Here is a 19,485-nt window from a genome sequence, read left to right as displayed (position 1 = left end):
ATGTTTATGGCTAGTCTGACTGGACCCGTGGCCAGACAGACAGGGACCGGACGTCATTGGCAATCATCTAACCGATATTGTCTGTTATTGATGGTCAACGGCTGCACCGCTCTAACATGTTACATTGATTACTCCAGGTTTTGATGGGAAAACACGAGGAGCTACGAGTGAATGTTCTCTGACAATATTCACTCGTACACTGAGCCTAAAATGGCGGAAACAAACAATGCAAGAGTTACTTTGAACTGATACTAGTTTGTTGGCTTGTTTGCTGCAGAGATTCCAACAACAACAACACACGATCTATCTGCAGTTTACATATGTTCTGCTGACTGAGTTACAGCGTGTTTTAAAGATGAACGGACACAAAAATCGAATAAAACATAATAATCTTATGGATTTAAGCAAATATTGAACATTTACAGGTATTTTTACGTTTGATCTTAAACCAGAGAAAACGTTATGACTAGCTATAAACATTAGCATAGATTTCTTTATTCCGTGATAAAAGAAGACTTCCACTTGTATACATGAATATTAATTATTAAAACGGCTGTCACACACTGTAGACCTATCAGGTGTGGCGTTAAAGCTGCACGTGGAGTTTTGACGCAACCACCGAATACTGCACGCGGGGTCACCTATTTTAACATACATCATAATGAATAATAATGAAGATTATTGTTGCTTTGTGATCTTCATATTTTACTCAATAGCATTCGCCTTTTTAACCCCAACATTACAATTGAGTGTCTTTATCACGTGATGTGGGCGGCCTGATACACACAACACACAGTGAGCCTGCTACATCTCCACCAGATAGTTTGATTGGTCAAGTCGTTTACTGCCGTACCCCATCCGATAACTTCATTCTCAATTTATGTTTTAACAGACACAGTTCCCTTATAATTGGAGCGCTGAAATGCAAATCTCCTGTTGCACATAGCAAATTAGGTACAGTCGCTCCAGACTCATCCTGGACCTTACGATATGGTAAGATTTCCCCGACCCCCGGACAGTCGGTAACCATGTTTGACATTAATGTGATGGAGAGACGGTATTTTCCAGTCCCAAACACTGACTATAGTACGCCGATGACGGGTCAAAACTTTGAGTGGAATTGCCCTCGACTGTTAGAACCACACACGATGCCAATCGTTGTTCTCAACAACGGTAATGCTAGACTTGGTTGCTTTGCAGATCCTCAAATGCTTGAGTAGATTCAGGAATTAAGAACAGACTTACTCAAGGGAAATGCAATATATCAGTAATATTGAAAATCGAATACCCTGTCAAAGAAATTAGGACATCTGACATGTCCCGCTGGTTGGCTACATGCCATGTCCCGCTAGTTGGCTACATGACATGTCCCACCTGGTTGGCTACATGATATGTCCCACCTGGTTTGCTACATGACATGTCCCGCTACTTGGCTACATGCCATGTCCCGCTAGTTGGCTACATGCCATGTCCCACCTGGTTGGCTACATGACATGTCCCGCTAGTTGGCTACATGCCATGTCCCGCTAGTTGGCTACATGACATGTCCCGCTGGTTGGCTACATGACGTGTCCCTCTAGTTGGCTACATGCCATGTCCCACCTGGTTGGCTACATGACATGTCCCGCTAGTTGGCTACATGCCATGTCCCGCTAGTTGGCTACATGCCATGTCCCGCTAGTTGGCTACACGCCATGTCCCGCTAGTTGGCTACTTAACATGTCCCGCTGGTTGGCTACATGACGTGTCCCTCTAGTTGGCTACATGCCATGTCCCACCTGGTTGGCTACCGAGAAGGATGTATGTCAAAGTTTGTAGAAGCAGTCTATGGTCAACCTCAAAATCTCAAATGTTACCAATCATGTCCGCAATTAGCGCTGCGAGCAAAAGTTTTCCTGGTGTGTCGACAGTTTTAAGAGCAATGCTCTCGTTCTTGCGCCGAAAGCATCAGACTCGTAAAGGGTTACTTACCTTTCAAGAGTAAACAGTTTTGGTCGGAAAAGAGAAAAAAAAAATGCTGAATAAAGGAAGTGGAGGTTAATAACAATTTCCACTAGAAGTGAGGTAAATAACTCAATCTTGTTGTTGTTCAGAGGTTGTACAATTTAAAATCAATGATCCGCAAACTCTAAATATAGAGATGGGACAAAAGGCGGACGTTGTGTTAGTGGGATGTACAGTTTCGATCGGGGCCACTTTCGCGTTACGGTTCAACCAGTTGAACGGTTGAACCTGGAAAGAAAACGACATGCGCAGATCTGAACCGAGGCTGACCTCAGGAATACTCAGCACGTCTAGATTGAGGGGTCCAGACGTGCCTGACCGAAACTAAAATGCTGACTATTGCTAGTTTGTGTTATTTCTTTATAAAACAAGGTCAAGCCGCATGTAGATTTAAGATACGTCATATAATTTAGTGGATGCGTAAAAGAAGGGCATACTTTTCTTGATACATCGTTATTTATTCTCCAAAACTGTGCATTTTTTCGCTCTGCCTACAGTTCAATCTTACTGTGTTCGTTTATCGTGGGGTATTTCTGCACCACCGGAAACGTTTCAACCGTTATACGCGAAAGCGACCCATGCAGGGCGAGAGACCTGTTGGATTAACAAACTTATTTCAGTCGGACGTAGTGTTAGTGGGTTGTACAGTCTCGATCAGGGCGAGAGGATGGACCTTGTGATACAAACTTATTTCAGTCGGACGTAGTGTTAGTGGGGTGTAGTCTAGTCCGAATTATTCTGACGTTTTATCGACTTTTTTAATATCGGTCTGTCGTCGATTAATGTCAGAACTCCGGCCCTTTATAATATGCGGGAAATATGCGCCCCGCGCCCGGAGCGCACTTCAAACTGATATTTTAGAAACAAATCGTCACTTTCACACACATGTCGCACATGGCTCGAAAGATCTATTCTTTATGCACTAGGTGGTATCAATAACATGTTTCAAAAAACATTACGAAAAGTATTTTCTATACCAACCCATTTTTTTAATGGAAATTAGGCCATGAGCAATGTCACATGACTTGACGAGATCTCGCGTTACCGAAGGTATTTCCCAACATTATGATGAAGGCCGGCGATATTTTAGTCATGTGACATTAGAAGGCGGGGAGTAAAACAGAATAAGTTTAAAAACATATGTTTTTAGTGATTGTATTGGTTGTTTGAGGCATGCTATGTATGTTCATCTTGTACATAAAGAACAGATCTTTCGATCCATGTGCGACATGTGTGTGAAAGTGACGATTTGTTTCTAAAATATCAGTTTGAAGTGCGCTCCGGGCGCGGGCGCATATTTCCCGCACATTATAGAGGGCCGGAGTTCTGACGTTAATCGACGACAGACCGATATGAAAAAAGTCGATAAAACTTCAAAATAATTCGGACTAGGTGTAGTCTCGATCAGGGCGAGAGAGGCGACCTTGTGATAAAAACTTGTCGCAGTCGGACGTAGTGTTAGTGAGGTGTACAATCTCGATCAGGCCTTTGCGTAGTTTTAGTAGGGTGTACAATATCGTTTCTGGTGAGAATTGAGACGGAGGGGTGTAAGTAGGATACGTCTGTCCCAGGTGAGAGAGGAGGTCGACAGGTTAACAACACAGCATTGGGTACTCTACTGTATAGCTTTAGTAATACCACTTTCGAACCAATAGATATAACGCTATTCCACACGCAAGTTCAGAATCGGCTATTTTTTCCTGTACAAAAAACCCAAATTTAAATTTACCTTTATCACAAGGTCCCCTGTCGAGTTTAGAGGAGTAAGTTTGCCTTAATGACCCCGTAGGGACGATAACTCCAGCTTCATAGTGTTACAGCACTAATGGAACATTTCTAAACGCTTTGAAGTAATTGCATTGGAATAAAAAAGGTTACACAATTCGTTCCCGTGTTATCCCTATCATCGACATGTTTTTCACGCGTTAAACACGCTTTTCAAAGGCATTTTTGTGTCCGCATACCATTAAGCCATATCTTATGACCGAGATTCGAATACCCTGTAACCATATCTGATGGCAGTATTCGCGTACCATGTAACTTTATCATAGCCTTGTCCCCGTCTGTTTGCCATGTTTGCGTTCCATTTAACCATTTGTTATGGCTGTACCACGTACCTTGTAGCCATATCTGATTGCCGTGTCACGTCTCATGTAGCCGTATCTGGTATGCCATATCTGCGTACGGTTTAACTATTAGTATATCTTTTTGCCATGTCTGAGTATCATGTAGCCATATATGTTGGTCGTGTCTGTGTACCATGTAGTCATACATGTTGGTTGTGTCTGTGTACCATGTAGCCATAGTATCGGTCGTGTCTGTGTATCATGTAGCCATAGTGTTGGTTGTGTCTGTGTACCATGTTGCCCTAGTGTCGGTCGTGTCTGTGTACCATGTAGTCATAGTTGTTGGTTGTGTCTGTGTACCATGTAGCCATAGTATCGGTCGTGTCTGTGTATCATGTAGCCATAGTGTTGGTTGTGTCTGTGTACCATGTAGCCATAGTATCGGTCGTGTCTGTGTATCATGTAGCCATAGTGTTGGTTGTGTCTGTGTACCATGTAGCCATAGTGTCGGTCGTGTCTCTGTATCAGGTAGCCATAGTGTTGGTCGTGTCTGTGTACCATGTAGCCATAGTGGTGGTTGTGTCTGGGTAACATGTTGCCATAGTGTCGGTCGTGTCTGTGTATCAGGTAGCCATAGTGTTGGTCGTGTCTGTGTACCATGTAGCCATAGTGGTGGTTGTGTCTGGGTAACATGTTGCCATAGTGTCGGTCGTGTCTGTGTATCATAGTGCTGGTTGTGTCTGTGTACCATGTTGCCATAGTGTCGGTCGTGTCTGTGTACCATGTAGCCATAGTGCTGGTTGTGTCTGTGTACCATGTTGCCATAGTGTCGGTCGTGTCTGTGTATCATGTAGGCATAGTGTCGGTCGTGTCCGTGTACCATGTAGCCATAGTGTTGGGCGTGTCTGATTACCAGGTAGCCATAGTGTTGGTCGTGTCTGTGTATCATGCAGCCATATTGTTGGTCGTGTCTGTGTACCATGAAGCGATATATGTTGGTCGTGTCTGTGTACCATGTAGTCACAGATGTTGGCTGTGTCTGTGTACCATGTAGCCATAGTGTCGGTCGTGTCTGTGTACCATGTAGCCATAGTGTTGGTCGTGTCTGTGTATCATGTAGCCATAGTGTTGGTCGTGTCTGTGTATCATGTAGCCATATTGTTGGTCGTGTCTGTGTACCATGAAGCGATATATGTTGGTCGTGTCTGTGTACCATGTAGTCACAGATGTTGGTTGTGTCTGTGTACCATGTAGCCATAGTGTCGGTCGTGTCTGTGTATCATGTAGCCATAGTGTTGGTCGTGTCTGTGTATCATGTAGCCATAGTGTTGGTCGTGTCTGTGTACCATGTAGCCATAGTGTTGGTTGTGTCTGTGTACCATGTAGCCATAGTGTTGGTCGTGTCTGTGTACCATGTTGCCATAGTGTCGGTCGTGTCTGTGTATCATGTAGTCATAGTGTTGATTGTGTCCGTGTACCATGTAGCCATAGTGTTGGTCGTGTCTGTGTACCATGTAGCCATAGTGTTGGTCGTGTCTGTGTATCATGTAGCCATAGTGTTGGTCGTGTCTGTGTACCATGTAGCCATAGTGTTGGTCGTGTCTGTGTACCATGTAGCCATAGTGTTGGTCGTGTCTGTGTACCATGTAGCCATAGTGTTGGTCGTGTCTGTGTACCATGTAGCCATAGTGTTGGTCGTGTCTGTGTACCATGTAGCCATAGTGTTGGTCGTGTCTGTGTACCATGTAGCCATAGTGTTGGTCGTGTCTGTGTACCATGTAGCCATAGTGTTGGTCGTGTCTGTGTACCATGTAGCCATAGTGTTGGTCGTGTCTGTGTACCATGTAGCCATAGTGTTGGTCGTGTCTGTGTACCATGTAGCCATAGTGTTGGTCGTGTCTGTGTACCATGTAGCCATAGTGTTGGTCGTGTCTGTGTACCATGTAGCCATAGTGTTGGTCGTGTCTGTGTACCATGTAGCCATAGTGTTGGTCGTGTCTGTGTATCATGTAGCCATAGTGTTGGTTGTGTCCGTGTATCATGTAGTCATAGTGTTGGTCGTGTCTGTGTACCATGTAGCCATACTGTGGGTGGTGTCTGTGTACCATGTTGCCATAGTGTCGGTCGTGTCTGTGTATCATGTAGTCATAGTGTCGGTCGTGTCCGTGTACCATGTAGCCATAGTGTTGGTCGTGTCTGTGTACCATGTAGCCATAGTGTTGGTCGTGTCTGTGTATCATGTAGCCATAGTGTTGGTCGTGTCTGTGTACCATGTAGCCATAGTGTTGGTCGTGTCTGTGTACCATGTAGCCATAGTGTTGGTCGTGTCTGTGTACCATGTAGCCATAGTGTTGGTCGTGTCTGTGTACCATGTAGCCATAGTGTTGGTCGTGTCTGTGTACCATGTAGCCATAGTGTTGGTCGTGTCTGTGTACCATGTAGCCATAGTGTTGGTCGTGTCTGTGTACCATGTAGCCATAGTGTTGGTCGTGTCTGTGTACCATGTAGCCATAGTGTTGGTCGTGTCTGTGTACCATGTAGCCATAGTGTTGGTCGTGTCTGTGTACCATGTAGCCATAGTGTTGGTCGTGTCTGTGTACCATGTAGCCATAGTGTTGGTCGTGTCTGTGTACCATGTAGCCATAGTGTTGGTCGTGTCTGTGTACCATGTAGCCATAGTGTTGGTCGTGTCTGTGTACCATGTAGCCATAGTGTTGGTCGTGTCTGTGTACCATGTAGCCATAGTGTTGGTCGTGTCTGTGTACCATGTAGCCATAGTGTTGGTCGTGTCTGTGTACCATGTAGCCATAGTGTTGGTCGTGTCTGTGTACCATGTAGCCATAGTGTTGGTCGTGTCTGTGTACCATGTAGCCATAGTGTTGGTCGTGTCTGTGTACCATGTAGCCATAGTGTTGGTCGTGTCTGTGTACCATGTAGCCATAGTGTTGGTCGTGTCTGTGTACCATGTAGCCATAGTGTTGGTCGTGTCTGTGTACCATGTAGCCATAGTGTTGGTCGTGTCTGTGTACCATGTAGCCATAGTGTTGGTCGTGTCTGTGTACCATGTAGCCATAGTGTTGGTCGTGTCTGTGTACCATGTAGCCATAGTGTTGGTCGTGTCTGTGTACCATGTAGCCATAGTGTTGGTCGTGTCTGTGTACCATGTAGCCATAGTGTTGGTCGTGTCTGTGTACCATGTAGCCATAGTGTTGGTCGTGTCTGTGTACCATGTAGCCATAGTGTTGGTCGTGTCTGTGTACCATGTAGCCATAGTGTTGGTCGTGTCTGTGTACCATGTAGCCATAGTGTTGGTCGTGTCTGTGTACCATGTAGCCATAGTGTTGGTCGTGTCTGTGTACCATGTAGCCATAGTGTTGGTCGTGTCTGTGTACCATGTAGCCATAGTGTTGGTCGTGTCTGTGTACCATGTAGCCATAGTGTTGGTCGTGTCTGTGTACCATGTAGCCATAGTGTTGGTCGTGTCTGTGTACCATGTAGCCATAGTGTTGGTCGTGTCTGTGTACCATGTAGCCATAGTGTTGGTCGTGTCTGTGTACCATGTAGCCATAGTGTTGGTCGTGTCTGTGTACCATGTAGCCATAGTGTTGGTCGTGTCTGTGTACCATGTAGCCATAGTGTTGGTCGTGTCTGTGTACCATGTAGCCATAGTGTTGGTCGTGTCTGTGTACCATGTAGCCATAGTGTTGGTCGTGTCTGTGTACCATGTAGCCATAGTGTTGGTCGTGTCTGTGTACCGTGTAGCCATAGTGTTGGTCGTGTCTGTGTACCATGTAGCCATAGTGTTGGTCGTGTCTGTGTACCGTGTAGCCATAGTGTTGGTCGTGTCCTTGTGTACCGTGTAGCCATAGTGTTGGTCGTTTCTGTGTACCATGTAGCCATAGAGTTGGTCGTGCCTGTGTACCGTGTAGCCATAGTGTTGGTCGTGTCCGTGTTGGTCGTGTCTGTGTATCATGTAGCCATATTGTTGGTCGTGTCTGTGTACCATGTAGCCATAGAGTTGGTCGTGTCTGTGTACCATGTAGCCATAGTGTTGGTAGTGTCTGTGTACCATGTTGCCATAGTGTCGGTCGTGTCTGTGTATCATGTAGCCATAGTGTTGATTGTGTCCGTGTACCATGTAGCCATAGTGTTGGGTGTGTCCGTGTACCATGTAGCCATAGTGTAGGTTGTGTCTGTGTACCATATAGCCATAGTGTTGGTTGTGTCTGTGTACCATGTAGTCATAGTGTTGGTCGTGTCTGTGTTGTAGCCATAGTGTTGGTCGTTTCTGTGTACCATGTAGCCATAGAGTTGGTCGTGTCTGTGTACCATGTAGTCATATTGTTGGTCGTGTCTGTGTACTTGTTCGTGTCTGTGTATCATGTAGCCAAAGTGTTGGTCGTGTCTGTGTACCGTGGAGCCATAGTGTTAGTCGTGTCCTTGTGTACCGTGTAGCCATAGTGTTGGTCGTGCCTGTGTACCATGTAGCCATAGAGTTGGTCGTGCCTGTGTACCATGTAGCCATAGTGTTGGTCGTGTCCGTGTACCTTGTAGCCATAGTGTTGGTTGTGTCCGTGTACCATATAGGTACCATGTAGCCATAGTGTTGGTCGTGTCTGTGTACCGTGTAGCCATGGCCATAGTGTTGGTCGTTTCTGTGTACCATGTAGCCATAGAGTTGGTCGTGTCTGTGTACCATGTAGCCATAGTGTTGGTTGTGTCTGTGTAACATGTAGCCATAGTGTTGGTCGTGTCTGTGTACCATGTTGCCATAGTGTTGGTCGTGTCTGTGTACCATGTAGCGTGTACCATGTAGCCATAGTGTTGGTTGTGTCCGTGTATCATGTAGTCATAGTGTTGGTCGTGTCTGTGTACCGTGTAGCCATGGTGTGGGTGGTGTCTGTCTACCATGTAGCCATAGTGTTGGTCGTGTCTGTGTACCATGTTGCCATAGTGTTGGTCGTGTCTGTGTATCGTGTAGCCATAGTGTTGTTCGTGTCTGTGTATCATGTAGCCATAGTGTTGGTCGTGTCTGTGTATCATGTAGCCATATTGTTGGTCGTGTCTGTGTACCATGTAGCCATAGAGTTGGTCGTGCCTGTGTACCGTGTCGCCATAGTGTTGGTCGTGTCTGTGTACCATGTAGTCATAGTGTTGGTCGTGTCTGTGTACCGTGTAGCCATGGCCATAGTGTTGGTCGTTTCTGTGTACCATGTAGCCATAGAGTTGGTCGTGTCTGTGTACCGTGTAGCCATAGTGTGGGTGGTGTCTGTCTACCATGTAGCCATAGTGTTGGTCGTGTCTGTGTATCATGTAGCCATAGTGTTGATTGTGTCCGTGTACCATGTAGCCATAGTGTTGGTTGTGTCCGTGTATCATGTAGTCATAGTGTTGGTCGTGTCTGTGTACCGTGTAGCCATGGCCATAGTGTTGGTCGTTTCTGTGTACCATGTAGCCATAGTGTTGGTTGTGTCTGTGTACCATGTAGCCATAGTGTTGGTCGTGTCCGTGTACCGTGTAGCCATAGTGTTGGTTGTGTCTGTGTATCATGTAGCCATAGTGTTGGTCGTGTCTGTGTACCATGTTGCCATAGTGTTGGTCGTGTCTGTGTATCGTGTAGCCATAGTGTTGTTCGTGTCTGTGTATCATGTAGCCATAGTGTTGGTTGTGTCCGTGTACCATATAGCCATAGTGTGGGTGGTGTCTGTGTCCCATGTTGCCATAGTGTTGGTCGTGTCTGTGTACCATGTAGCGTGTACCATGTAGCCATAGTGTTGGTTGTGTCCGTGTACCATGTAGCCATAGTGTGGGTGGTGTCTGTGTACCACGTGTAGCCATAGTGTTGTTCGTGTCTGTGTATCATGTAGCCATAGTGTTGGTCGTGTCTGTGTACCATGTTGCCATAGTGTCGGTCGTGTCTGTGTATCATGTAGCCATAGTGTTGGTCGTGTCTGTGTATCATGTAGCCAAAGTGTTGGTCGTGTCTGTGTACCGTGGAGCCATAGTGTTGGTCGTGTCCTTGTGTACCGTGTAGCCATAGTGTTGGGCGTGTCCTTGTGTACCGTGTAGCCATAGTGTTCGTGTAGCCATAGTGTTGGTCGTTTCTGTGTACCATGTAGCCATAGAGTTGGTCGTGCCTGTGTACCGTGTAGCCATACTGTTGGTCGTGTCCTTGTGTACCGTGTAGCCATAGTGTTCGTGTAGCCATAGTGTTGGTCGTTTCTGTGTACCATGTAGCCATAGTGTTGGTCGGGCCTGTGTACCGTGTAGCCATACTGTTGGTCGTGTCCTTGTGTACCGTGTAGGCATAGTGTTGGTCGTGTCTGTGTACCATGTAGTCATAGTGTTGGTCGTGTCTGTGTACCTTGTAGCCATAGTGTGGGTGGTGTTTGTGTACCATGTCGCCATAGTGTTGGTCGTGTCCGTGTACCTTTTAGCCATAGTGTTGGTTGTGTCCGTGTACCATGTAGCCATAGTGTGGGTGGTGTCTGTGTTCCATGTTGCCATAGTGTTGGTCGTGTCTGTGTCCCGTGTAGCCATAGTGTGGGTGGTGTCTGTGTACCATGTTGCCATAGTGTTGGTCGTGTCTGTGTCCCGTGTAGCCATAGTGTGGGTGGTGTTTGTGTGCCATGTTGCCATAGTGTTGGTCGTGTCCGTGTACCGTGTAGCCATAGGGTTGGTCGTGCCTGTGTACCGTGTAGCCATACTGTTGGTCGTGTCCTTGTGTACCGTGTAGCCATAGTGTTCGTGTAGCCATAGTGTTGGTCGTTTCTGTGTACCATGTAGCCATAGTGTTGGTCGGGCCTGTGTACCGTGTAGCCATAGTGTTGGTTGTGCCTGTGTACCGTGTAGCCATAGTGTTGATTGTGCCTGTGTACCGTGTAGCCATAGTGTTGGTCGTTTCTGTGTACCATGTAGCCATAGAGTTGGTCGTGCCTGTGTACCGTGTAGCCATAGTGTTGGTCGTGTCGGTGTACCATGTAGCCATAGTTTTGGTCGTGCCTGTGTACCGTGTAGCCATACTGTTGGTCGTGTCCTTGTGTACCGTGTAGGCATAGTGTTGGTCGTGTCTGTGTACCATGTTGCCATAGTGTTGGTCGTGTCCGTGTCCCTTGTAGCCATAGTGTTGGTTGTGTCCGTGTACCATGTAGCCATAGTGTTGGTCGTGTCTGTGTACCGTGTAGCCATAGTGTGGGTGGTGTTTGTGTACCATGTTGCCATAGTGTTGGTCGTGTCCGTGTACCTTGTAGCCATAGTGTTGGTTGTGTCCGTGTACCATATAGCCATAGTGGGGGTGGTGTCTGTGTACCATGTTGCCATAGTGTTGGTCGAGTCCGTGTACCTTGTAGCCATAGTGTTGGTCGTGTCCTTGCGTACCGTGTAGCCATATTGTTGATCGTGTCCTTGGGTACCGTGTAGCCATAGATGTTGGTCGTGTCGGTGTATCATGTAGATGTACCATATAGCCATAGTGTGGGTGGGGTCTGTGTACCATGTTGCCATAGTGTCGGTCGTGTCTGTGTATCATGTAGTCATAGTGTTGATTGTGTCCTTGTACCATGTAGCCATAGTGTTGGTCGGGCCTGTGTACCGTGTAGCCATAGTGTTGGTCGGGTCCTTGTGTACCGTGTAGCCATAGTGGTGGTCGTGTCCTTGTGTACCGTGTAGCCAAAGTGTTGGTCGTGTCCTTGTGTTCTGTGTAGCCATAGTGTTGGTCGTGTCTGTGTACCAGGTAGCCATAGTGTGGGTGGTGTCTGTGTTCCATGTTGCCATAGTGTTGGTCGTGTCTGTGTACCAGGTAGCCATAGTGTGGGTGGTGTCTGTGTTCCATGTTGCCATAGTGTTGGTCGTGTCTGTGTACCATGAAGCCATAGTGTTGGTCGTGTCTGTGTACCGTGTAGCCATAGTGTTGTTCGTGTCTGTGTACCATGTAGCCATAGTGTGGGTTGTGTCTGTGTACCATGTTGCCATAGTGTCGGTCGTGTCTGTGTATCATGTAGTCATAGTGTGGGTCGTGTCTGTGTGCCGTGTAGCCATAGTGTTGGTCGTGTCTGTGTATCATGTAGTCATAGTGTTGATTGTGTCCGTGTACCATGTAGCCATAGTGTTGGTTGTGTCCTTGTACCATGTAGCCATAGTGTTGGTTGGGTCCGTGTACCCTGTAGCCATAGTGTTGGTTGTGTCCGTGTCCCATGTAGCCATAGTGTTGGTTGTGTCCGTGTCCCATGTAGCCATAGTGTTGGTTGTGTCTGTGTAGCATGTAGCCATAGTGTTGGTTGTGTCCGTGTACCGTGTAGCCCTAGTGTTGGTTGTGTCCGTGTACCATATAGCCATAGTGTGGGGGGGGGCTGTGTACCATGTTGCCATAGTGTTGGTCGTGTCCTTGTGTTCTGTGTAGCCATAGTGTTGGTCGTGTCCGTGTACCTTGTAGCCCTAGTGTTGGTTGTGTCCGTGTACCATATAGCCATAGTGGGGGTGGTGTCTGTGTACCATGTTGCCATAGTGTGGGTCGTGTCCGTGTACCTTGTAGCCATAGTGTTGGTCGTGTCCTTGTGTACCGTGTAGCCATATTGTTGATCGTGTCCTTGTGTACCGTGTAGCCATAGATGTTGGTCGTGTCGGTGTATCATGTAGACATATGTGTTGGTCGTGTCCGTATATCATGTAGCCATAGATGTTGGTTGTGTCTGTGTACCATGTAGCCATAGAATTTTGTCGTGGTTAATCTACCTAGTAGTCAAATCTGATGGTAGTGATGCGTTTATCAAAGTTTTTCGCATGTTTGCTTCGGATGTTCAGTAGTGTTTAAATTCCATACGTACAAACCAGAGAGATACCGTGATCTACAATCCTGACGAGTAAATTATGGAGAGAGCGAATGGTCACTGGATACCATAACAACACGCGCACTCTTTTTGCGTTACGGATCACGTAACGTGGCTAAATTACGATATAAGTACAATTTGTTTTAAAAGGATCCACTTACATGTGACGTCACAATCCGGACCCGGCTGTGTTTTTCCACATCCGATTATAATAACTATTATCGCGTGAAGTTATTTTTATCGTATTTTTGGAGTCATAATTTACTGATGTGTAAGAAAGCAACTTTGTACATATTTCAACATTTTTGCCAAAATTGTACCAATCGTTATTTTTCTATTGCCTGGGAATGCTACATAAAAATATCAATGCATCTAAATTAAGTAAATATTACTATGACCTATGTCGTTTGTGTTCTTGAGAAGATTGTAGGAGAAATTTATTTTGTTATATGAAATATATAAGGCTCAATATTATTTTAGTGTAGAGTCAATGTCTTCTAGAAACCCTAGTTCGAAAAAGACTATAAAACAAAAAGCAATGCATTCAAAATTGCTTTTCGTGCTCATACATGATTGCTATGCTTGAATTAAAAATGGATGTTATACATATTAATGACGAGACAGGACTCATACTATATACAGTAATGTTTATTGTTCTAGAAAGTTAGAATGTACACCGGTTACATCATATGGACACCTTTATCGATTGAATATCGCTAAAATAGTAATTTTATATGTCCTCAAAATCCGTTGTTATTGACAACCGTGTTGCGTTTTTATCTACCTGACTGCCTGTTGTAATGACGTCATTGAAAAATTCAAGACTTATATTTCAATAAAAACCTGAAATTTCAATTTTAAAACTTCATTTAACTGTTATGCTTACAACAACAATACACATGATGATATGAGTGTTATGAGGGGCGGGACAATGCCCAAGTTTGTATCACTATTACCCAGTCCTTGTCTACTAGCCTCATCCCTCCTTGAACAAAGCCGTCAACCCAGAAGACGTCTACTATTCTTTACCACTTCCAGTTGGTATATTCAATTGAGCCTTAGTTGTAATGGGAGATGATGAATATATCATTCAAATCGGGATTCGAACCATTGACTCAGCTCAGAACTATTGACGGACGCTCTTACCATCTGAGCTACCAGGGCCCCGGCCCAACAAACTGAGCTACAAGGGCCCCGGCGATCGATTTAGCCAACAACTAAGCTACCAGGGCCCCGGCGATCGACCTAGCCAACAACTAAGCTACCAGGGACCCGGCGATCGACCTAGCCAACAACTAAGCTACCAGGGCCCCGGCGATCGACTTAGCCAACAACTAAGCTACCAGGGCCCCGGAGATCGACTTACCCAACAAATGAGCTACCAGTGCCCCGGCGATCGACCTAGCCAACAACTAAGCTACCAGGGCCCCGCGATCGACTTAGCCAACAACTAAGCTACCAGGGTCCCGGAGATCGACTTACCCAACAAATGAGCTAGCAGGGCCCCGGCGATCGACTTAGCCAACAACTGAGCTAGCAGTGCCCCGGCGATCGGCCTCGCCAACAACTGAGCTAGCAGGGCCCCGGCGATCGATCTCGCCAACAACTGAGCTAGCAGGGCCCCGGCGATCGACTTAGCCAACAACTGAGCTACCAGTGCCCCGGCGATCGACCTAGCCAACAACTGAGCTAGCAGGGCCCCGGCGATCGACCTGGCCAACAACTAAGCTACCAGGGCCCCGGCGATCTACTTAGCCAACAACTGAGCTAGCAGGGCCCCGGCGATCGAGCTCGCCAACAACTGAGCTAGCAGGGCCCCGGCGATCGACCTCGCCAACAACTGAGCCAGCAGCGCCCCGGCGATCGACCTCACCAACAACTGAGCTAGCAGTGCCCCGGCGATCGACCTCGCCAACAACTGAGCTAGCAGGGCCCCGGCGATCGACCTGATCAAGTTCTGTAACACGGACAACCTAGATGTGTAGATGAGACACAACGATCATTTCGGAATATATCTTCGGGAAATATATATCTGAAAATAGGTACAATGCAGCGCCAGGGGTCAGCAGCCAGACAAATCGATATAATGGTCTAATAGGACCGAGGAAGAATAGGCGACTGGTGTTTGTTCTCGTTGGCCAAAACGTATGATCCATGGCGAATTCCCTTATACCACTGTCAAATAATGTAATTATCAATTGGATTTTCCCCGGCATGACTATATCTATATTATTTTATAAATCTTTTCTGAAAAGAAAGAGATTTCTCACGGAACTTTTATGTAAATATGACTACGACAAAGTAAAAGAGAAAAATCTACACAATTGTTCTGTCAGTGGAAATACAATAGAAACAAATGTCATGCTAAAGCATTGATTCTGTGCTCAAGTCAATTGTCTTGTAACTTGCTAAAATAAGTTGCTACGATCGAAAAGGCAAGAGTTAACATTGAAACTATATTTGGCTTGAGGTATCTCCAAATTTCTTCCATATCATGGACAAAATGTGATTTTATTAATTTATCACAGGAACAAGAAATTGGGTTTGAGCACAGAATCTAAGATTGAGCACGAGAACGGTTTCATAAATACTGATCCAGGATTCGAACCCTAAACCTCAGATTGTTATACTGTCGTTGTAACCGACTGATGTACTTATTATAGACAACGGAACAATCCACGCCCAGTTTCGCCACAGAAATATCATAATCGAATTTACGAAAAAATTACAGTGGAAATTATTATGTAGTGTTTTGCCGGTGATGAGACATGGAACATTGAAAGAGAAGGGTCTGTTTTAACCTGTTAAGAAGCGTTATATCAAGTATAATAGAGTAGGGTGTATTTTAACGTGGTTTGTAAGGTTTATTATAAATCAGGTATGTTTTAGAAAGTGTCTTATAACGGTATACAGGGATATGTTGTGGGCGGTGTCTAATAGCGGTGAAGTGGGATATGTTGGTGGCGTGGTATAGTAGCGGTGAAGTGGGATATGTTGGTGGCGGTGTCTAATAGCGGTGAAGTGGGATATTTTGGTAGGGGTGTCTAATAGCGGTGACGTGGGATATGTTGGTGGCGGTGTCTAATAGCGGTGACGTGGGATATGTTGTTGGCGCTGTCTAATAGCGGTGAAGTTGTATATGTTGGTGGCGGTGTCTAATAGCGGTGAAGTTGTATATGTTGGTGGCGCTGTCTAATAGCGGTGAAGTTGTATATGTTGTTGGTGGCGCTGTCTAATAGCGGTTACGTGGGATATGTTGGTAGCGCTGTCTAATAGCGGTTACGTGGGATATGTTGGTGGCGGTGTCTAATAGCGGTTACGTGGGATATGTTGGTGGCGGTGTCTAATAGCGGTTACGTGGGATATGTTGGTGGTCATGTTTTGGATCGCACCTCTACAATCAAGTTTATGTGTCCGTCACTCGTAGGGGTTAAGGGCAGTGAAAACACAGCTCATGTTTTAAGGTTAGCAAAAGACTAAAAGATGTGAGGTTTTCATGATGACCTTGACCCCGTTCCGTAACCGTATACTCTTCATAAACTACAATAAACATCCAAGCATTGCACTTGTTTTCGTCGCTCATTTTATTATAGGTTAAAGCGTTTTAATGATTATATGTTTTTAACTGTTAAGTACCGGAAGTAAGGTCGCTCTGGAGCAAGAGGTTGAAACATCAAAGTGCTGTGTGTATATGGTTGTCATTAAGGTCATAGTGGTCACATGATAGCTAGGTTCATACAGTCCTTCCATGGTCAAGGTTGGCACTTTTCGTAGCAAATTAGTATTTCTTCATTCGTTACAATGGGACATATGTATATCATCAAATGATTTTGTTGATGCGGCTATACGTTGTCGTTCTTTCTTTCCTCACATATAATAAACTAGCATTGGCTGTGTTCAATCCACTGTTCTCGCTTTACAAATGATACTGGGTTATGGAATGAACGAAGCAGCTATTGGACATATGACTGTGCACATGGTCTAACGTTCTGGGTTAAATAGAACATCTAGACGATAATATGACTCGACATATAACCAAATGTTCTGGGTATGATCTCTTTAGTAGACGTGATGGCGCATGTTAAATATATATTATACGATTGCGTGCAAAACCGATACCAGCTGAAACCGGAAGTAACCTAGGAACCGGATGTAAAATAACGGAAGTGCATATAAACTACAGACAAGTAGGAAGTGTGTAGGAAGGAGTCTGATCTGTATCAGGTCACCACCTCGGCTACTATATATTAGCAATCACCTGTCATCGCCAACACCTCCCCGAGATAAGCACATAGTTCACTCTCTAATGACCGGTATAACCGTTCGCGCCTCGCCGCTCGCGATAAGGAAGTGTAGAAGCAGGTTGTGAGTTATTGAAGATATCTGTCCGTATTGACTCTTGAAATCTAATTAGTTTTCTTGTATTGCCGTACATCGGAGGCACCTGGCGCTCTGTCTGTTGAGGACGTGATAACCAGTGTATATGGCTAATATGTCAACGTGTTAATAACGCACAAAAACGCCACAACATCGACATAAACACTGGCTGTACGATGGATGCGTGTTGCTACATCGGTCGGCGCGATAAGGGTACCCGTCTTGTCAGTGTAATCTAGAGAACTGATGTCTTACGCTTATTTACAAACTATATCGGGGGTAATTTCCAATGCTCATTTAATTGGCACAAAACACGGAACTCCCATCGTTACCCACTGTATCGAAAGACGTAATTATTGGCCAATTGACGGTGGCAGTTTAAAACTTCAATATAAAAATAGCGCCAAGATGTGCGGAGAGGCTGAGTACGACAGATGTACGGCGGCCGTTTAAACTAGTGGTATGCGTTGGATCAAATTGTCATAATACAACGGCAACATTAAAACAAACCTGTTAGTGTCAATATTACGTTATCGCCTACTTTAATCCCGAACTAATCATTTTATATAAGTATCCTCTTACTAGATAGTTGGCACCGAAGATAAAGCGAAATGTCTCTTATTTGACACACTCTAACTGACTATTTGAAAGTCGTTATTTGTTTCAGATAAATTAAATAACATGCCAAACTATTTGCGATTATTTTTTATCGAAAATTCAAACACTGCCATGATACAAAGTCAAGGAGTGTATCGTTAGATAAATATTTATCTTTGTGTCATACAAGTAAGCATCGCCGAATACAGCAGTAATTTAAACAACTGCAAATCCAAATAATCCGGCCAGATTTACGAAAACTGGCCTACACACTTACGAACACTTGCTCAAGCACTGCGCGCGCACAGGCGAGACTTTGCTCTTGGTAGTCTCGTTCAACCAGACTCTTGTTGTCTGCGCAAGCTACGTCGGAAAGAGAATTACAAGTTATCAAGCGTCTGGTTGAACGAGACTATACTCTCGGCGAAACTTGACTCGCATTTCCGAGAAGTTCCTCACGTACAGGCAAAACTTAAGCAAAGGCGGAACATGACTCGCACTTCAGAGATGTTCCTCATAATATAGACGAGACTTACAGTCGAAACTTAAATCACAACTGCAAGATAATCCCTACGCACGAGCGAGACTTTGTACGATTTTTTACTAACGCACGTGCGGAATACTTTTTTGAATTTAGGTAAAGATATTTACACATCGATTTAAAAAGTTTCAACTTCACATGAAGTGAGATAGATTGCCTGATATCCTGACCTAATTTAGCTCGCGTGCCGTTTTCTGTGTTGTCTACGAGAAGAACGCTCTGGGTATAAATAAATCATGTATTTACGCACCAACCCCTACCTTTGTACCTGTGATGACACGTTTCCACACCATAACATATGAAATGTGTTTCATTGATTAGCAATTACTGTAAGTATATACAGTATATATCTGTACACACGATACTCCATGCTGCATGTGGACATTAGGCAGGTCAAATTTCAACACGTGTGACAATGATAAACGTTCGTTTCCTATAAAGATATCTAGCCAAACATGACGTATATTGAACAGTTTATACAGTTATCATTGACAGAATAGTACAAGTAAAATGGCCTACCTGTTAACATCAAGGTAGTCATGTCGTCCTGTAAAAGACCCGTGTCTTCACATCCGATATGACCTGTTACACTTGTATGCCACTTGAGTTCGCACCTGTATGTGACAGCATCATCGAAAGGTATATAATCTCACTATGTGATCTCTGCCTCAGTGCCAAGTGGTACCCAGCCTCAGTGTCCAGTGGTACCCAGCCTCAGTACCCAGTAGTAACAGGGTGACCGCGGTCTACAAGTCCTTACCTGTCTCTGCTCTCTACATTTGACAACATTGGTTTGGCGATGGATAAAGTTACATTACGGAAAAGTGCCTTGAGTAAAGGCATGCTATGAGTAACGGCCACGTGTATACAGATTAGCTTTAACTGGAAACAAAGTCCCGCTGTATCAAAATATGGAAATAAGGTATTGGTGGATAAGATCAACATCATCCAAAAGTTAAAGAAAATTGCTGCCGACATTTATGAGTAGTTGCATCCTTAACCAATAAAGAGTCATAGAAAGAACAGATTGGGGGCGCGTAGACGCCGTGATGGAGATACGACAGAGAGAGGGTGG

General features: G+C 45.1%; 1 protein-coding gene across 1 annotated transcript in view; it reads right to left on the bottom strand.

Annotated features, from left to right (window-relative positions):
• LOC110449911 overlaps positions 1-19,137 on the bottom strand; it is a 58,548-nt gene extending 39,411 nt beyond the window's left edge. The window contains exon 1 of the mRNA XM_021497073.1: positions 18,930-19,137. Within this exon, the coding sequence (XP_021352748.1) occupies positions 18,930-18,951 (22 nt within the window). The 5' untranslated portion in view covers positions 18,952-19,137. The remainder of the gene's footprint in view (positions 1-18,929) is intronic.
• Positions 19,138-19,485: the final 348 nt, after the last annotated feature.

The sequence above is a fragment of the Mizuhopecten yessoensis genome, unplaced genomic scaffold, assembly GCF_002113885.1.
Source record: "Mizuhopecten yessoensis strain PY_sf001 unplaced genomic scaffold, ASM211388v2 scaffold4839, whole genome shotgun sequence".
In the NCBI taxonomy this organism is placed as follows: domain Eukaryota; kingdom Metazoa; phylum Mollusca; class Bivalvia; order Pectinida; family Pectinidae; genus Mizuhopecten; species Mizuhopecten yessoensis.
This window is presented reverse-complemented; position numbering and strand designations above follow the sequence as displayed.